At 41.6% G+C, this 20362-nt stretch overlaps 1 protein-coding gene across 1 annotated transcript in view; it reads right to left on the reverse strand.

Moving 5' to 3' along the window:
- pitpnc1a (phosphatidylinositol transfer protein cytoplasmic 1a) overlaps positions 1 to 15666 on the reverse strand; it is a 140743-nt gene extending 125077 nt beyond the window's left edge. The window contains 1 exon segment of the mRNA XM_065010456.1: positions 14982 to 15666. Coding sequence (XP_064866528.1) covers positions 14982 to 15029 — 48 coding nt within the window. The 5' untranslated portion in view covers positions 15030 to 15666.
- Positions 15667 to 20362: the final 4696 nt, after the last annotated feature.

Here is a 20362-nt window from a genome sequence, read left to right on the forward strand (position 1 = left end):
AACTGCCAATTTACTGGATGAGAACCATAATAACCAGGAGCACTGAGGTTGAAATACTTTAAGACAAACTGGAAGTCTGTGCTGTAATGAAAATCCATGTAGGCTACATACCACAACGTCCTCCTTGTTTACAGGCATTTCCCTCCCTTGCCATACATTGGAGAGGACAGCGGCAACGAGGCAAACCCTTTAGTAGGAACTACATCATGTGTTAATATGACCACTTCCCTTTATGGACAAATTCTTGACGGAGTGCCTGAAAATGCAAGCCTCTATAGCACATCACTGTTCCTATAACAACGCTACACTGTATCATTGCTTTACCAAACAGTCTGGAATGCATCGGTGCCAATTATTGGCAAGACAATGGCAAGTTGGCATGGTGGAGCAGAAACAGACTGGCCACCAGGCCATGGAGGAGATGCAGTGAGGGAACAGAGAGGGTTCTGCATATCACACTACACTCAACCCCTGACATCTAGCAGATGGGATAGCTGAGTGTGTCTCCTTCCGTCTGGTCTCTCTGTGCCAGGCCAGTCTGAACGATGAGATCCAGACAGAGGCAAGGGAACGGTCCCCTCGTAGCCAGAGAAGAGAACCTCTACCTTGGGGACTGGAGAGCAAGGCTGAGACTGTTAGTTTCAAATAGCTCCGCCACCATGAAGAATACTGTAGTTTTATGCTGCGTTTTACACACACACACACACACACACACATACACACACACCAATTTCAGAGGATTGAAGATGGGTTTCTCTCATTCTGAAATGTGAGATTAATACAATACAAGTTGCTGTCAGTCAATAATAATAATAATCATCATCAGAGAGAGATTGGAGATACAAAGAGATGAGATAGAGATTACAGAACCACTTAGCCTGTCATGGCCACAAGCCTCAGAGCCACTGAATAAGCTGTTGCCATGACATTCTATTTGCCTAAATTCAAAGGAGAAAGAGTGTTCTCTTAATTACCTGCAGTTCAGTCTGTTGCTACGCGCTACGGTAGTGTTCTTCCTTCTGGGTTTGGCCACCAGCAGGCTTTTGTCCCGGCCCAGAACTACAACACCTGGTTTAACTACTCAACTAATCCTCCAAAACTTTGATTAGCTGAATCAGGATCAGCAAATCATGTCTCGTGCACACCATGTATTTCTATAGGAACGTTCTGTAACCTCCCACAGTCTGGAATAAGTCCCATCATTTATTCTGAAGTTATCACCTTATCATATTTCCCAAGCTAAAAATCGATTCACATTGAAGAAAACATTAAAAGTACATCTACTAAGGCTGACCATATCAATGGACAGATACTGACCCCTGAATATACGTATTGACTGTTAAATGTTACCTTACAGGTATTTTATATGTCTGTAATGTCTACTTGTTAATGTTTTTTCAATGTACAGCAGGTACATTTTGAAGTATTTTTGTTTGTGATGTATTTTTCGTGACGTGTCTGATCCCAGGAAGACTTGTTGTTGTCATGGCGTCTTCTAATGGGGATCCAAATCAAATCACCGTGTCACCTTGAAAGTGATTATACAGTCTAACTCCCCTGTGATGACTGTCATTTCTTCTGTGTACCTAGCCTACCTGTCTGGGTGAATAGAGAATAGGGATGTCAGTGATGTTTGTGGTGCTGACAGAGGGTTGGTTGGTTCCCACTGTGATGCCAGAACATGATTACGGAACATGATAACGTCGGTGACCCGCGAGCTGAATACTAAACATTTCCTCGATGCTCATCAGGGAGTCGTTAGCGGTAACACCCCGAACAGCTGTAGCCTCTTCAAAGTGAGGGAAGAAAGCTCTACTACCAAATGAACAAACTGACAACTGACTTGAGCCAGAATGCACATACAGAATAGAGGTAGACCGATTAATCGGAATGGGCGATTAATTAGGGCCGATTTCAAGTGTTCATAACAATCAGAAATCTGTATTTTTGGACGCCGATTTGCCGATTGTCTTTTTAAATCTTTTTTTTTTTATATACCTTTATTTAACTAGACAAGTCAGTTAAGAACACATTCTTATTTTCAATGACTGCCTTGGAACGGTGGGTTAACTGCCTTGTTCAGGGGCAGAAAGACAGATTTTCCGCCTTGTCAGTTCGGGGGATCCAAACTTGCAACATTACAGTTAACTAGTCCAACGCTATAACCACCTGCCTCTCGTTGCACTCCACACGGAGACGGCCTGTTACGCAAATGCAGTAAGCCAAGGTAAGTTGCTAGCTAGCAAGTAACATACCTTATAAAAAACAATCAATCATAATCACTAGTTAACTACACATGGTTGATGATATTACTAGATATTATCTAGCGTGTCCTGCGTTGCATATAATCTGACTGAGCATACAAGCATACAAGTATCTAAGTATCTGACTGAGCGGTGGTAGGCAGAAGCAGGCGCGTAAACATTCATTCAAACAGCACTTTCGTGCATTTTGCCAGCAGGTCTTTGTTGTGCGTCAAGCATTGCACTGTTTATGACTTCAATCAACTCCCGAGATGAGGCTGGTGTAACCGAAGTGAAATGGCTAGCTAGTTAGCGCGCGCTAATAGCGTTTCAAACATCACTCGCTCTGAGCCTTCTAGTAGTTGTTCCCCTTGCTCTGCATGGGTAACGCTGCTTCGATGGTGGCTGTTGTCGTTGTGTTGCTGGTTCGAGCCCAGGGAGGAGCGAGGAGAGGGACGGAAGCTATACTGTTACACTGGCAATACTAAAGTGCCTATAAGAACATCCAATAGGCAAAGGTTAATGAAATACAAATGGAATAGAGGGAAATAGTCCTATAATTCCTATAATAACTACAACCTAAAACTTCTTACCTGGGAATATTGAAGACTCATGTTAAAAGGAACCACCAGCTTTCATATGTTCTCATGTTCTGAGCAAGGAACTGAAACGTTAGCTTTCTTACATGGCACATATTGCACTTTTACTTTCTTCTCCAACACTTTGTTTTTGCATTATTTAAACCAAATTGAACATGTTTCATTATTTACTTGAGGCTAAATTGATTTTATGTATTATATTAAGTTAAAATAAGTGTTCATTCAGTATTGTTGTAATTGTCATTATTACAAAGAAATCAAAAACCAAAAATTGGCCGATTAATCGGTATCGGCTTTTTGGTCCTCCAATAATCGGTATCGGCGTTGAAAAATCATAATTGGTCGACCTCTAATACAGAAGCACGTACGCACACCACACACAAACTCCAGTTGTTCATTTAGCCCCCAATACTTTGATATTTCATTCACTGTTCCTTCCTCAGTCTCCCTGCATGAGATGTAAGATCTAGCTGTTCAATCACTCAAACATGGATGTCATATAACTGTGTGCAGTGTTCCTGTGTCACTAGACAGCAGATAAGAGGCTGTTTGTGGGTGATTTTAAATCAAATGCCAATAGCTTAGGGACCTGTGGGGGAAGGCAGAGCATAAGAGCAGAGTAGTACAGGGGAGCTGGTGAAACAATAGAGCTCCTGGGTAGTGTTCAGTAGGCACCAAACGGAAAAACATAATGAAACAAATACATCTAAAAGAGCATTCTGATTGGAGTTCAGGTAGTGACTATTCGTTTCAACATGTTTTCTCCAGTTTTCAGCCTATTGAACACTGCCCGGAGCTTTCAAAGCTCAACTCTGGAAGACGCAATCAAATCATCTGATAGCCAGTACAGAAAAAGACATTGACCCATTCTCTGTGTTGTCTCGTCAGTAGATTAGTCTGTGTGTCGTTGTTGGTCGTTTGTTTCACGAGACAAATGATTGGTTATTTGTAAGAAATTAGTTTAGTTTTTTATGCCTCAGAGAGATGCTATGAGACACCATTGTAATGCAGGGCCAACATTATAGACACTCCATCACACCCCTCAAGCTCCATGGGAGAGCTTCAGCGAGAAGAAAATAGCCTAGCATAGTCTAAACACACGCACACACACACCACAGAGCACATCACAGACCACATCACAGAGCAAATTAAATGTGATTTGTTTGATTTGCTTTTCTAAATCCTTAAGCAGTGCAGCGAACATGGAGTTGTGTCCCCCGAAGCTTCACACATCAAAACAATCTATTCTCTGACTTAAATACACTTTTCTATGTCTCTCTTGATGGCTCTGCAAGCCATGCAGTGATGACATGTGATGAGAAGAGTCGTGACAGTTCCGTTATCTTATGGAAAGTATTAGCAATGCAGATGACCCGCACCAGGGGATGGAATCGTTTAGAACAGGAAAACCAGGGTTGGGTAGTAACTGCTTACATGTAATCAGTTCAAAACTGTAATCAGTTACATGTAATATGATTACAAAAAAACTGTAATCGGTTACATCACCAGCAAAAATATTGTAATCAGAATACAGATACTTTTGAAAAAAATTACACCTTTCTGTTTTCTCAACAACATTCATTTCAGCATTGAAAAAAGGCGCAACTTTAAATTTATTCCACCTGAGCGAGTCTGACGACAAGTCAGAGGCCATTATGATGACACCAAATGCATTCTCATGCCTCTTAAGGGGGAATGTAATCCGATTACATTACTGAGTTTGGGTAATCCAAAAGTTACGTTACGTATTACAATTTTGGACAGGTAACTAGTAACTAACAGATTACATTTAGAAAGTGTCCTACCCAACGCTGAGGAAAACGCATTGAGCTATGATTTAGTTAGAACAAGGTAACCACCAGGATTTTTTCTACTTCAATGGACTAAAAGAAACAAGTAGCTTACATAATCAACACTTGATATAGCATAGGCCAACATCCATCTGCCTCTGAAGCACTGTGTCTCTGAAGCACTGTGTCTGAAGCACTGTGTCTGTGATATTTCAAGGTAAAAATGTGTTTTTTATCTGACAGATACTTATTTGTGAACATTCAGACAAATGCAAAGGGTCATTTCAATTCTGAGACAGATCCATACTGCCATGCAACTGGCTGGAGCTAGACCACGTCATCAAACTGACTGGAGGTCAGTCCAGTGATATCATCAACAGATTAAACCGGCAGCCTGGTCGGGAGGGAAAATATAATCTTCAATCACAAGTGAGCCCAAAAAAAGAACCCCATCTGGTTTATAGCCAGTGGCCAGACCGCCAGTGTTCAGCCAGCTAGACTAAGCCTGTCCAGAGCCGTAATATAGTGACAGACTAATAATCACAATCACACGGCAACACACGAGAACAATTTACTGGTGGGGTTGATGAGAGAACAATACGGTTGGATGAGGTTCGATAGACTTCAGAGGGTGATACTTTCTCACTTGGTCTCTTCAATGGGGAGTAGGCAATGTTCTCGTTTGTTAATAACTGTGGGGAATAGTACACCTGGTCACGTAGATGGTTAGATCATTACGACCTCAAAGAAACACTAGGAGTAGTGAAGACAGTAAGGCCAACTATTCCTAACATACCAAAACACAACAAACACTCTACAGATACCAATAAGCTTAAAAACGTCTTGAATCTAGGGGGCACTATTTTCATTTTTGGAAAAATAACGTTCCCTAAGTAAACTGGCTATTTTGTCAGGACAAGATGCTAGAATATGCATATAATTGACAGCTTAGGATAGAAAACACTCTAAAGTTTCCAAAACTGTAAAGATATTGTCTGTGAGTATAACAGAACTGTTATTGCAGGCGAAAACCTGAGAAAAATCCAATCAGGAAGTGACTCTTATTTAGAAACCTCTGCATTCCTATGCGTCCCTATTGAGCAGTGAATGAGATATCAACCAGATTCCTTTTTCTATGGCTTCCCTAATGTGTCTAGTGTCACAATACATAGTTTCAGGCTTTTATTTTGAAAAATGAGCCTGAACGTCAACATTGCGTCAGCGGTCAGCTGAAGTCTCTCAGAGTGTTTGGTGCGTAAAGGACAAATGCGGTCATTGTTTCTCTCTTTCCTACTAAGAAGCCATCTGTCCCGGTTTATATATTATCGAATAGATATTTGAAAAACACCTTGAGGATTGATTATAAACAACGTTTGCCATGTTTCTGTCGATATTATGGAGCTAATTTGGAATATTTTTCGGCGTTGTCGTGACCACAATTTCCGGTCGAATTCTCAGCCAAATGTGAAAAACTAATGGAGGTATTTCGGCTACAAAAATAATATTTTTGGAAAAAAGGAACATTTGCTCTCTAACTGGGAGTCTTGTGAGTGAAAACATCCGAAGCTCATCAAAGGTAAACGATTTAATTGGATTGCTTTTCTGATTTTCGTGACCAGGTTGCCTGCTGCTAGCTAGGCATAATGCTATGCTAGGCTATCGATAAACTTACACAAATGCTTGTCTTGCTTTGGCTGTAAAGCATATTTTCAAAATCTGAGATGACAGGGTGATTAACAAAAGGCTAAGCTGTGTTTCAATATATTTCACTTGTGATTTCATGAATATTAATATTTTCTAGTAATATTTATGTCCGTTGTGTTATGCTAATTAGTGTCCGTTGATGATTACGCTCCCGGATCTGGGATGGGTAGTTACAAGAGGAAATAAATCCATTCCATATGCTCAAGTCCAGGAGGCGGGAATTAGAAACTGAAGCACCACCTGGAAACAACAGATGGCCTACAGATAGAACAGATCGAACAAAGATATGTCCCGCATTAAAAGCCAAGGCTATTTTAGTCATTCATGACATTATGGAGCTATAACATTGAATTGAGCTTGAAGTGATGTTATGGTAATGGCACACATAGGATACTTTTATTTTGAATTGGTTGTAATTGGATATAGCACATCAGATATGCCCATTGAATGATAACATTCTCAACCTCGTCCTTTAGATCATTTCCTCCTTTAAGTGGACTCTGAAAGTCGAGTAGTTTCAACCTGCAAGCGGAGAGTCCTGAAAGAAAATGACTTAAAACCCTGAACTCACTGTCCCTTCTGTTAATTGCACATCCCGCGCAGCAGCTAAATGAGAGGCCATCTGTCAAACTATTCTGCTGTGCTGGGTCTATTTTAAGGGATACCCTTCACCGCTCTCCTTTCCACGGCAAAACAATGTCACCATGGAAATAAAGCATTGTAACTGAGGTGTTTGTTTGGACTGTAGAGACCAGAGTCCATATAGAAACACCTCAGTCAATGTTCTGTAGAGACCTAAAGATGGTCCATATAGAAACACCTCAGTCAATGTTCTGTAGACCTAAAGATGGTCCATATAGAAACACCTCAGTCAATGTTCTGTAGAGACCTAAAGATGGTCCATATAGAAACACCTCAGTCAATGTTCTGTAGAGACCTAAAGATGGTCCATATAGAAACACCTCAGCCAATGTTCTGTAGAGACCTAAAGATGGTCCATATAGAAACACCTCAGTTCAATGTTCTGTAGAAGAGACCTAAAGATGGTCCATATAGAATCTAAAGATGGTCCATATAGAATCACCTCAGTCAATGTTCTGTAGAGACCTAAAGATGGTCCATATAGAAACACCTCAGTCAATGTTCTGTAGAGACCTAAAGATGGTTCAAGAAACACTCCGTCAATGTTCTGTAGAGACCTAAAGATGGTCCATATAGAAACACCTCAGTCAATGTTCTGTAGAGACCTAAAGACCTAAAGATGGTCCATATAGAAACACCTCAGTCAATGTTCTGTAGAGACCTAAAGATGGTCCATATAGAAACACCTCAGTCAATGTTCTGTAGAGACCTAAAGAGAGACCTCAGTAAAGATGGTCCATATAGAAAACACAATGTTCTCTAAAGATGGTCAATGTGTTCTGTAAGAGACCTAGAAAAAGATGGTCCATGGTATAGAAACACCTCAGTCAATGTTCTGTAGAGACCTAAAGATGGTTAGAAACACCTCAGTCAATGTTCTGTAAAGACCTAAAGATGGATGGTCCAATGTTCTGTAGAGACCTAAAGATGGTCCGTGTCTCTATAAGCAGAAAGTGTTGCGCCCTGACCTTTGAGAGACGTTTTATTTCTCTATTTGGTTAGGTCAGGGTGAGATGTGGGGTGGGCATTCTATTTTTTGATTTCTAGCTTCCTTTATTTCTATGTTTTGGCCGGGTATGGTTCTCAATCAGGGACAGCTGTCGATCATTGTCTCTGATTGGGAATCAAACTTAGGTAGCCCTTTTTCCCTCCTTTCAGTGTGGGTAGTTAACTTTGTTAGTGGCATTATCGCCCAGTTAAGCTTCACGGTCGTTTCTTTGTTTTGTTGGCAACATTTTTATCAAATAAAGAAAATGTACGCTCACCACGCTGCGCTTTGGACTACTTATTCCACCCAGGAAGATGGCCGTGACAGAAAGCTTTTCGGTTGACTTTATGACTTATACACCCCTTTATGACATTTCCATGGCAACTAAGGGTTAATTAGCTTATTTTTACGTAAGAGAACCTCGTTCTTGTGAAGTGTTGACATGTTTGGAATGGGTGTAATGACTCCTGGATCCTGTGACTTTATGACACAGTAATGGGCCTAATTGATGTTTCAGGGAAACAGATGATTCCTCTTGCTGAGGAATAGAGGAATGTAGTGTCAACTCTGGTCGTCATCTTATAGCAAACAGGAATCTAAAGGTTGAAGAGGGCCTTCATTTATCATTTCAACCAAGATGTTCAAGAGTTACAAGTTGATACACAGGGTCAGACAGAAAGTAACAAAGATTCTGAAATGCAGATTTGTGTGCTGCGAGGTCAGGAAGTCATAGGCTTACTTCGCCAGAAGGACTATACTAAGGGTTTTTGTCCCCCACAAGCCATCATTGTTTGGCCTTAGCAGGAACACATACCCCATTCACTGCATATACTGTAAACCTCTCTCAGGTCATGACTGAGGGCAGGGGTATCAGAACACAGCAAGGTCATGAAACAAAGAAGGCTCAGGATCCTATTCTGGCATCAAACAGACTGTGGGTAGCAGAGCTCTCTCTCTCTCTCTCTGAAGATACAGTAATATAATCCACAGGAACTAAAACAGTTTTTCTGCCCATTGAAGATCAAGTGTAATGCCCCTGAGATCAAACGTACTGTATCTCATCATCCCAGAATGCAGTAAATGAACTGCCAGTGTCTCGTAGCCAGGGAACTCCCACAGCCAGGGAACTCCCACAGACAGGGAACTCCCACAGACAGGGAACTCCCACAGACAGGGAACTCCCACAGCCAGGGAACTCCCACAGCCTGTGAACACATCTGCATCATTTTGTCGACAAAATTGAAAAGCACTGCGGTGCCAGCAGACCAATGTTGTATGGTTAGAGTGGCCAAGGTGGGAGTGTTTCCTCTAATCAGGAACAACACACAGTGCTTCACAACAACTACAGACCCTGTCTGGGATGCAGCTGTAGAGATGATATGTGACAGAACTCATAAAACCATTATAACATTTTCGAGTTGACTCTTTAAAAAAAAAGCTTAATTTTTTAAGTTCAAAATGTTTAAATATACATTATATACCGAACAAAAATATTAACACAACATGTAAAGTGTTGGTCCCATGTTTCATGAGCTGAACTAAAAACATCCAGATAGGGTTGCACATTTTGGGGAATATTCAGAGGTGGAAACCTTCCGTGGGAATTAACGGGAATATATTGGAATTAACGGAAATATATGCAAATTAATATTAATACCAGTGAAATGTAGATGTTTTTTGCATTGGATATATTTACCATATCATATGGAGACAGAAACATAAACATTTTACCTTATCATATGTAGACACAATTGCAAATGATTAAATCCTTCCAATAGAAATGTTAAAAACCATTTAGTTACGAATTTAACTTTAATTAAATGAGTTGACTCTTCACATGGGATGATTTCACTGAACAACAAAAGGGAATATTGAATGATCCCCAATGATTCATTGCATCTCCCAAAAACGTTTTCAACATACATCTGTAAAATGATAGTCTAGAAATTAAAGCTTTGGTTGTCTTCCTCTCAGGCTTCCATGTCTTCTCCCTGGACCTCCTCAATATCTATCTCTTGAACATCAAACTCTGAGGCTTCATCTTCACTGTCACTTTCCAACCCTGTTGAGGATGGCTCGTTGTCAGGCTCAAAATGCCTCAAATTTGCCAGGAAGGCCACCAATTTTTCAACCCTTGTATTGGTCAGCCTGTTGCGTGCTTTGGTGTGTGTGTTCCAAAACATGGACCAGTTGCGCTCTGAGGCGGCTGATGTTGATGGGATTTGGAGGATGGAGGAGGCAACAGGGGAAAGAGCCTCAGATCCACAAAGTCCCTTCCACCAGGTGGCTGATGAGATATGTTGGGACGACTGCCATATTGCATTTCCATCCTAAAGCCCTTGCTTGGAAGTGTACTTCGCCAGACTGCCAAGAACCTTACCCTCATCCAGGCCAGGGTGGCGAGACATGGTAGTGATGACACCATAGGCCTTGTTGATCTCTGCACCAGACAGGATGCTCTTGCCAGCATTCTTGGGGTCCAACATGTACACTGCAGCGTGTATGGGCTTCAGGCAGAAGTCTTCACGCTTTTTGATGTATTTCAGAACTGAAATTCCCTCTGCTTGGAGCAACAGTGAAGTGGACAGGGCAGTACGGATTTCTTCTCTTACATCTGCAGGCAGGGTCTGAACATGAGACAGGATGGAATTGTCCCTCAATCCGTGCAATGGCAACTGCTATAGGTTTCAGGAGTTTCTGGCTGCTTACCACTCTCTCCCAAAATACATAATCCAGGAGACTCCTCTTGATGGGGCTGTCCATATCGGCAGACTGTTTTACCTCTAGAAGACTGTCAAACATGATGTCAACACCTCTCCAACGGGTGTTCTGGGTGTTCCTCAATGTGGTGCTCTTATTCTTCTCACTTTGCTTGGTGAGGTAGATTGCTGCTATAACTTGATGACCCTTCACATACCTAATCATTTCCTTGGCTCTCTTGTAGAGTGTATGCATTGTTTTCAGTGCCATGATGTCCTTGAGGAGCAGATTCAATGCATGAGCAGCACAGCCAATGGGTGTGATGTGAGGGTAAGACTCCTCCACTTTAGACCAAGCAGCCTTCATGTTCGCAGCATTATCTGTCACCAGTGCAAATACCTTCTGTGGTCCAAGGTCAGTGATGACGGCCTTCAGCTCATCTGCAATGTAGAGGACGGTGTGTCTGTTGTCCCTTGTATCTGTGCTCTTGTAGAATACTGGTTAAGGGGTGGAGATGATGTAGTTTAATTATTCCTTGCCCATTAACATTCGACCACCCATCAGAGATGATTGCAATACAGTCTGCATTCTCTATGATTTGCTTGACCTTCACTTGAACTCTGTTGAACTCTGCATCCAGCAAATGAGTAGACAATGCATGTCTGGTTGGAGGAGTGTATGCTGGGCGAAGAACATTCAGAAATCTCTTCCAATACACATTGCCTGTGAGCATCAGAGGTGAACCAGTTGTATACACAGCTCGAGCAAGACATTCATCAGCATTTCTCTGACTACGTTCCTCCACTGAGTCAAAAAAACATCTGATTCCAGAAGGACCATGAGCTGTTTCTATCGCTAAGGTGTCGGATTCATCATTTTCACCTCGAATAGAAGTGTAGGGACTTTTGTCAGAGATTGCTTGTTGTGAGCGCTGAGGGAACTTTATGCACATGGCCAGATGATTCTGCATCTTTGTTGCATTCTTCACATATGATTTGACAGTGTAGTAGTGTGGGATCAATAGCATCTCATTAGTGTGCAAGATCTTGAGAATCAGCTGTACATGTGATGGAAGAGTGTACTGTGCAGGCAGAAGGTTGCAATTCCATTGAATTGAAGATAGTTTAACCAAAATATGCCACAAGACATAGAATTGCCTTACGTGTATCCCACAAAAAAGGTTCACTGTTATTAGCTAACTTTTTAGATGAATTTAAGCAAAATTTCCTAGGGCTTAACATCCCATCGAAAAATTCCAGATACTGACTAGTTTTCTGATCCACGCCCCTGCCTTTTAAAGGCATCTGTGACCAACAGATGCATATGTGTATTCCCAGTCATGAGAATCCATAGATTAAGGCCTAATTAATATATTTAAATTGACTGATTTCCTTATATGAACTGTAACTCTGTAAAAATCTTTGAAATGTTTTGCATGTTGCGTTTATATTTTTTTCACTATAGAACAACATGTGAACGATCCAATTATTTTTAAATGAAGTAATTTCTTAGAAACCATCCCTAAAAGGACAAAAATAGGAAATACTAATGATCATTACAGGAGTTTACTTGTGTCATTAAATTAAGGGAATGAACACCCCCACATACAGTGCATTCGAAAAGTATTCAGGCCCCTTCACCTTTTCCACATTTTGTTACGTTACAACCTTATTCTAAAATAGATTTTTTTTTAAATATATCTACACACAATAGCTCATAATGACAAGGCAAAAACAGGTTTTTAGAAATGTTAGCTAATTTATCAAAAATAAAAAACTGAAATACCTTATTTACATAAGTATTCAGACCCTTTGCAATGAGACTCGAAATTGAGCTCAGGTGCATCCTCTTTACATTGACCATCCTTGAGATGTTTCTACAACTTGATTGGAGTTCAACTGTAGTAAATTTACATGATTTGGACATGATTTGTCTATATAAAAGGTCCCACAGTTGACAGTGCATGTCAGAGCAAAAACCAAGCCAGGAGGTCGAAGGAATTGTCTGTAGAGCTCCAATACAGAAATGTGTCGAGGCACAGGTCTGGGGAAGGGTACCAAACACTTTCTGCAGCATTGAAGGTCCCCAAGAACACAGTGGCCTCCATCATTCTTAAATGGAAGAAGTTTGGAACCACCAAGACACTTCCCAGAGCTTGCGCCCAGCCAAACTGAGAAATCAGGGGAAAAGGTCCTTGGTCCGGGAGGTGACCAAGAACCTGATGGTCACTCTAACAGAGCTCCAGAGTTCCTCTGTGGAGATGGGAGAACCTTCCAGAAGGACAACCATCTCTGCAGCACTCCACCAATCAGACCGTTATGGTAGAGTGGCCAGACGGAAGCCACTCCTAAGTAAAATGCATATGAAAGTCTGCTTGGAGTTTGCCAAAAGGAACCTAAAGGACTCAGACCATGAGAAACAAGATTCTCTGGTCTGATGAAACCAAGATTGAACTCTTTGGCCTGAATGCCAAGCGTCACAGCGGGAGGAAACTTGGCACCATCCCTACGGTGAAGCATGGTGGTGGCAGCATCATGCTGTGGAAATGTTTTTCAGTGGCAGGGACTGGGAGACTAGTCAGGATCGAGGGAAAGATAAGCGGAGCAAAGTACTGAGAGATCCTTGATGAAAACCTGCTCCAGAGCGTTCAGGACCTCAGACCAAAAGTACAACAACCCGAAGCACACAGCCAAGACAACGCAGGAGTGGCTTCGAGGCAAATCTCAGAATGTCCTTGAGTGGCCCAGCCAGAGCCCGGACTTGAACCCAATCGAACATCTCTGGAGAGACCTGAAAATAGCTGTGAAGCGACACCCCCCTCCCCATCAAACCTGACAGAGCTTGAGAGGATCTGCAGAGAAGAATGTGAGAAACTCCCCAAATACAGGTGTGCCAAGCCTTTAGCGTCACACCTAAGAAGACTCGAAGCTGTAATCGCTGCCAAAGGTGCTTCAACAAAGTTCTGAGTAAAGGGTCTGAATACTTATGTAAACCTGATTTTGCTTTGTCATTATGGATAGATTGATGACGGGGAAAAAAAACAATTTAATACATTTTAGAATAAGGCTGTAACGTAACAAAATGTGGAATTAGTTAAGGGGTCTGAATACTTCCCGAATGCACTGTTACTCACTCTTCGACTCTCTTCTCGTCATATAAATATTTATTTTTAAAGTAATGGTCTGTGAATTGCAGAAACTCACTCATAGGCTCAAAATGATGGTTCAAAATGATGGTCAAGGATAAAGGAACAAGGAACACATAAAAGGTAACCAAACAAACAAAATCAGTGTCCCCACCTCCCGGAAAATGGTTCTCAAATAAAAGTTATGTTATTGATTATCTAAAATAAAATAAACCAGCCCCTGTTGACATAATATGGGCAGAGAGCTGTGACTACCAAATCTAACGTTAATGATAACCAAATTGTGCTCCCAACAACACAGAACGAATGACCAAGAGCAAGCCTAGCCATCTGGATACCCAGCTCCCTGAAACAGGGAGTCAGAGCAGGGTTGCTCCTAAAAGACACAAAATAACCAGCAGATAAGCCTGTGTTATTCAATCAATCGGTCAAACAAACGATCAGTTAACTCTATATTTGTACCAGAGGGAAAACAATTACAGAGGCACTGGTCGTATGAGTAGGCTAGCAGAGTGACACAAGTCCTAACTGATGGTCGTATGAGTAGGCTAGCAGAGTGACACAAGTCCTAACTGATGGTCGTATGAGTAGGCTAGCAGAGTGACACAAGTCCTAACTGATGGTCGTATGAGTAGGCTAGCAGAGTGACACAGGTCCTAACTGATGGTCGTATGAGTAGGCTAGCAGAGTGACACAAGTCCTAACTGATGGTCGTATGAGTAGGCTAGCAGAGTGACACAAGTCCTAACTGATGGTCGTATGAGTAGGCTAGCAGAGTGACACACACAGACAACAACATACTGTAACATCTCTACATGTTTTGCTTGGTGTCTTAGATATGCATGTGAAGATTTGTCACTTAAACCCAATAAACCAAACAAGGAAAGTATGGCGTAGGCCTAGCATACTTCCAACAGCACCACCCTGTGGTTTAGCCTACAGTACTCTAAATAGCTCCTACAATCAGTGTGGTACAAAAGTTCTTCACAAGAAAATGGCATACCTACCTACTCCATCCAGTTTGCAACTAGCATGGCAGACATTCCATACAATGACCAACGCGATACCTACCATGCAACAGCCTAAACCTTTCACAGTTTTAGGTTTAGTAGGACAGAAGAAAACGCAAAATGTTCAGAAAAACTGGGAGATATAAGTACCCTAACTTACCTCTTCCACAGTGAGCGGCATACATATTCTATATTCCTTCATCAACATATTCTTCCTCCGTCAAGACTGTTGTCAAAAAAACGACTAGAAGTTGAAACGACGTTTAGGTTCTATGTCTTTTGGCGGTCTATGGCAACTCAAACTTATGCCAGCGCTAGGCAATTGTCATCAAAGATAAGCACGAGACTGATAAAAAAACTAAACAATCTTTATATTTGATTAGAACAACTATGCTATCTCAGTCCAGCGTTGAATGTGAGCGTCCGCTATCCCACTGCAATCACACGACCGAGCAGAGCAAAGTAAATGCAGTCATCTTCTCACTGATATCATGAGGGAACATCCACTAAAACGACCCATTAGCTAAATAATTGGCACGGTAAAGATCAGCAACGCTTCTGATGGTAATATTAGTTGTAAAATAAAAGCATTACAAAAACGGTGATGAACTCTAGGCTATATTCCTCTGAGCACTATCCAAGACTCATCCGAAGTGTCGTGTGGCAGCGCTAACGTCCCGGACAAAGCCAGCACACAGTGAGCTCTGAATTGAGCCACGTTGGTCCCAAATCAAAATTGGCGAGTTTGCTGTTGTTGTTCGGCTACATCATCAAGATGATGCTGCTGTCTGGCGGTAAAGTGACGATACTCTATTGCAACATTCAGCACTCCCTCTTTACTTCGCAATGAACAGAAAACAACTGCCCATTCATTCCGATGTGGAAATAGGCAACCTGGTCTCAGAGCATTTCGTAATATTATTTATGTAAATCCGAGTAACTAATTTTGGATGGTATGTTACGTTTTGTATGGCATGTATTAATTTATGGATGTCCATCACCCATTTCATGTGATATTTTACAAATTACAATTCATATTATTTGTTAAGAATTTTCAAAATGCAAAATATTTTACGAATTTGCATGTTGTACAATATGTTACTAATTTTCTAAATATACAATTTGTTACAAATTAGCAAAACGTATGATATGTTACGAAGCTAGCTAGGTGGCTAGGTGGCCAACATTAGCTAGCTGGCTAATGTTAGCTAGGTTAGGGGATAGGGTTAGGGTTACATTTAGGAGTTAGTTTAAAATGTTAGGGGAAGGGGAAGGGTTAGCTAAAATGGTTAACGTTAAGGTTAGGCAAAGAGTTAGCTAACATGCTAAGTAGTTGAAAAGTAGCTGAAAAGTAGTAATTATTTGAAAAGTTAGCCGATCTAAAATGCCAAAATTGTCCACGATGAGAATTGAACTGTCACCAAAGCTCCATAAACTACCCGACCTGTACGACCTGTACGCTCTCGTTGGTTGGCCCTCGTTTCATACTCGTCGCCAAACCCACTGGCTGCAGGTTATCTACAAGTCTCTGCTAGGTAAAGCCCCGCCTTATCTCAGCTCACTGGTCACCATTGCAGCACCCACTCGTAGCACGCGCTCCAGCAGGTATATTTCACTGGTCATCCCCAAAGCCAATTCCTCCTTTAGTCATATTTCCTTCCCGTTTTCTGCTGCCAATGACTGGAACAAACTGCAAAAATCTCTGAAGCTGGAGACTCATATATCCCTCACTAGCATTAAGCACCAGCTGTCAGAACAGCTCACAGATCACTGCACCTGTACATAGCCCATCTGTAAACAGCCCATCTATCTACCTACCTCATCCCCATACTGTATTTAGTTATTTATCTTGCTCCTTTGCACCCCAGTATCTCTACTTGCACATTCATCTTCTGCACATCTACCATTCCAGTGTTTAATTGCTATATTGTAATTACTTCGCCACCATGGCCTATTTATTGCCTTAACTCCTTTACCTCATTTGCACTCACTGTATATAGACTTTTTGTTTTCTTTTGTTCTACTGTATTATTGACTATGTTTTGTTTATTCCATGTGTAACTCTGTGTTGTTGTATGTGTCAAATTGCTATGCTTTATCTTGGCCAGCTCGCAGTTGCAAATGAAAACTTGTTCTCAACTAGCCTACCCGGTTAAATAAATGTGAAATAAAATGTAAAAAATAAAACTCTCAACCTTGGGTTGTTAGATGTTGTGTTGTATGCCCACCCATCCATTCCAACCAACAAGGCTACTTTCATTTTTCCTTTAAGTAATCATCTGCCTTATGTAACCATATCAACCATAATATATCATACTCGTTCCAATCCAGGGTAGAATTACTATGTTACATCTATTCTATGAGACCAGGCTGAAATAGGATGCTGCAACTGAAGTCACCCTACAGCCTTCAACCCTGGGCGCATGAGCAGCGATGAATGCAGCTCAGCCAGAGATCACCAAACATAAATAACCCGTTTCACAAAACCTACAATAAACCAATGTATTTTTTTCTTCAGAAAAATATTTACTTTGTGCAATCATAACTGTGCGCTATAGCTTATGAAATACATGGCTTGCATTATTGCATAACCTTCCCTAATGTGAATAATGGTAGGCTATAGGATTTTTTTGCCTACATTGCAGTGCATGGATCTAGTAAAAATAGTTCAAATAAAGCCAGTTCACAGATTCATACCGTGGTATCACAAATCACTGTAAAGCCCCAAAACGGTACGTCACAATGAGAAGCGAATGTTAATTTTCCGGATTTTATTTTGAAAAGGACACATGTGTGTTTGCCTTCGGGAAAATTAAAGGTGACACACCGTCACAACTCGTGCTAAATTACAAAGGCCTATGTTATTTCAAAGCAATCAGTGCAGTGAAATTGCAGTGCACTCATTTGCGACATTCTGCCCTACAGTCTCGTGCGGTCAGGCGGGCGCTGTCCATGGTGCTGAAATGGCCGATATATCAAACCTCAGAGCTGGCAAGGGGTGATAGTCTACTACAGTGGTTTTCAAACATCTCTCCCAGACGTTCCACACAATGTTGTTGTAGCCCTGAACTAGCTCACCTGATTCACCTATTCAAGGGCATGATTAGTTGACAAGTTGAATCAGGCATGCTAGCTGTGGAATAGTTACAATACATGGAAAGGCTGGAGGTCCTGAGGAAAGGTTTGAAAACCCTGGCCTATTACATTAAGGCATAGCACCCCACCAGGCAAAAAACTGGTTGAATCAATATAATTTCCAAATCATTTCAACAAAAACAAAACATATACTTGATGACATTGAATCAATGTGGAAAACTGATTGGATTTGCAAAAAGTCATCAATGTAAGGGAATGTCGTCTTTTTTCACACTGAATTCACATTGGTTGACAACTCAGCCAAACGTAAATAAAAACATTGAACTGATATCTGTGCCAAGTGAGAAATTTAATTGTGATTGCAGATTATTTGCAAAAAGTAAATAATTCATTGCTCTCATAAGGAGGTGTTGTATTTATGTATGAATTAATAATTACATCAGATAGGCATCCTAGCTGATTAACAGCACCCATCTTTACTTGACACCCAGTGCCATAACACTTTACTTGACACCCAGTGGCATAACACTTTACTTAAAACCCAGTGCCATAACACTTTACTTGACACCCAATGCCATAACACTTTACTTGACACCCAGTGCCATAACACTTTACTTGACGCCCAGTGACATAACACTTTACTTGACACCCAATGCCATAACACTTTACTTAAAACCCAGTGCCATAACACTTTACTTGATGCCCAGTGCCATAACACTTTAATTAAAACCCAGTGCCATAACACTTTACTTGACGCCCAGTGCCATAACACATTACTTAAAACCCAGTGCCATAACACTTTACTTGACACCCAGTGCCATAACACTCTACTTGACACCCAGTGCCATGACACTTTACTTGACACCCAGTGCCATAACACTTTACTTGACACCCAGTGCCATGACACTTTACTTGACACCCAGTGCCATAACAGTGCCTAACACTTTACTTGACACCCAGTGCCATGACACTTTACTTGACACCCAGTGCCATAACACTTTACTTGACACCCAGTGCCATGACACTTTACTTGACACCCAGTGCCATAACACTCTACTTGACACCCAGTGCCATGACACTTTACTTGACACCCAGTGCCATAACACTTTACTTGACACCCAGTGCCATGACACTTTACTTGACACCCAGTGCCATAACACTTTACTTGACACCCAGTGCCATGACACTTTACTTGACACCCAGTGCCATAACACTTTACTTGACACCCAGTGCCATGACACTTTACTTGACACCCAGTGCCATGACACTTTACTTGACACCCAGTGCCATAACACTTTACTTGACACCCAGTGCCATGACACTTTACACTTGACACCCAGTGCCATGACACTTTACTTGACACCCAGTGCCATAACACTTTACTTGACACCCAGTGCCATGACACTTTACTTGACACCCAGTACAATTTGCCATAACACTTTACTTGTGAATTAAAACCCAGTGTGACACCCAGTGCCATGACACTTTACTTGACACCCAGTTACTACTTGACACCCAGTGCCATAACACTTTACTTGACACCCAGTGCCATGACACTTTACTTGACACCCAGTGCCACCCAGTGCCATAACACTTTACTTGACACCCAGTGCCATGACACTTTACTTGACACCCAGTGCCATGACACTTTACTTGACACCCAGTGCCATAACACTTTACTTGACACCCAGTGCCATGACACTTTACTTGACACCCAGTGCCATAACACTTTACTTGACACCCAGTGCCATGACACTTTACTTGACACCCAGTGCCATAACACTTTACTTGACACCCAGTGCCATAACACTTTACTTGACACCCAGTGCCATAACACTTTACTTGACACCCAGTGCCATAACACTTTACTTGACACCCAGTGCCATGACACAGTGCCATTTACTTGACACCCAGTGCCATGACACTTTTTGCCATAACACTTTACTTGACACCCAGTGCCATAACACTTTACTTGACACCCAGTGCCATAACACTTTACTTGACACCCAGTGCCATGACACTTTACTTGACACCCAGTGCCATAACACTTTACTTGACACCCAGTGCCATAACACTTTACTTGACACCCAGTGCCATGACACTTTAACACCCAGTGCCATAACACTTTACTTGACACCCAGTGCCATGACACCTTGACACCCAGTGCCATAACACTTTACTTGACACCCAGTGCCTTGACACCCAGTGCCATAACACTTTACTTGACACCCAGTGCCATAACACTTTACTTGACACCCAGTGCCATGACACTTTACTTGACACCCAGTGCCATAACACTTTACTTGACACCCAGTGCCATGTGACACCCAGTGCCATAACACTTTACTTGACGCCCAGTGCCATAACACTTTACTTGACACTTTACTTGACACCCAGTGCCATGACACTTTACTTGACACCCAGTGCCATGACACTTTACTTGAC

The sequence above is a fragment of the Oncorhynchus nerka genome, linkage group LG26 (genome assembly GCF_034236695.1).
Source record: "Oncorhynchus nerka isolate Pitt River linkage group LG26, Oner_Uvic_2.0, whole genome shotgun sequence".
NCBI classification, from domain to species: Eukaryota; Metazoa; Chordata; class Actinopteri; order Salmoniformes; family Salmonidae; genus Oncorhynchus; species Oncorhynchus nerka.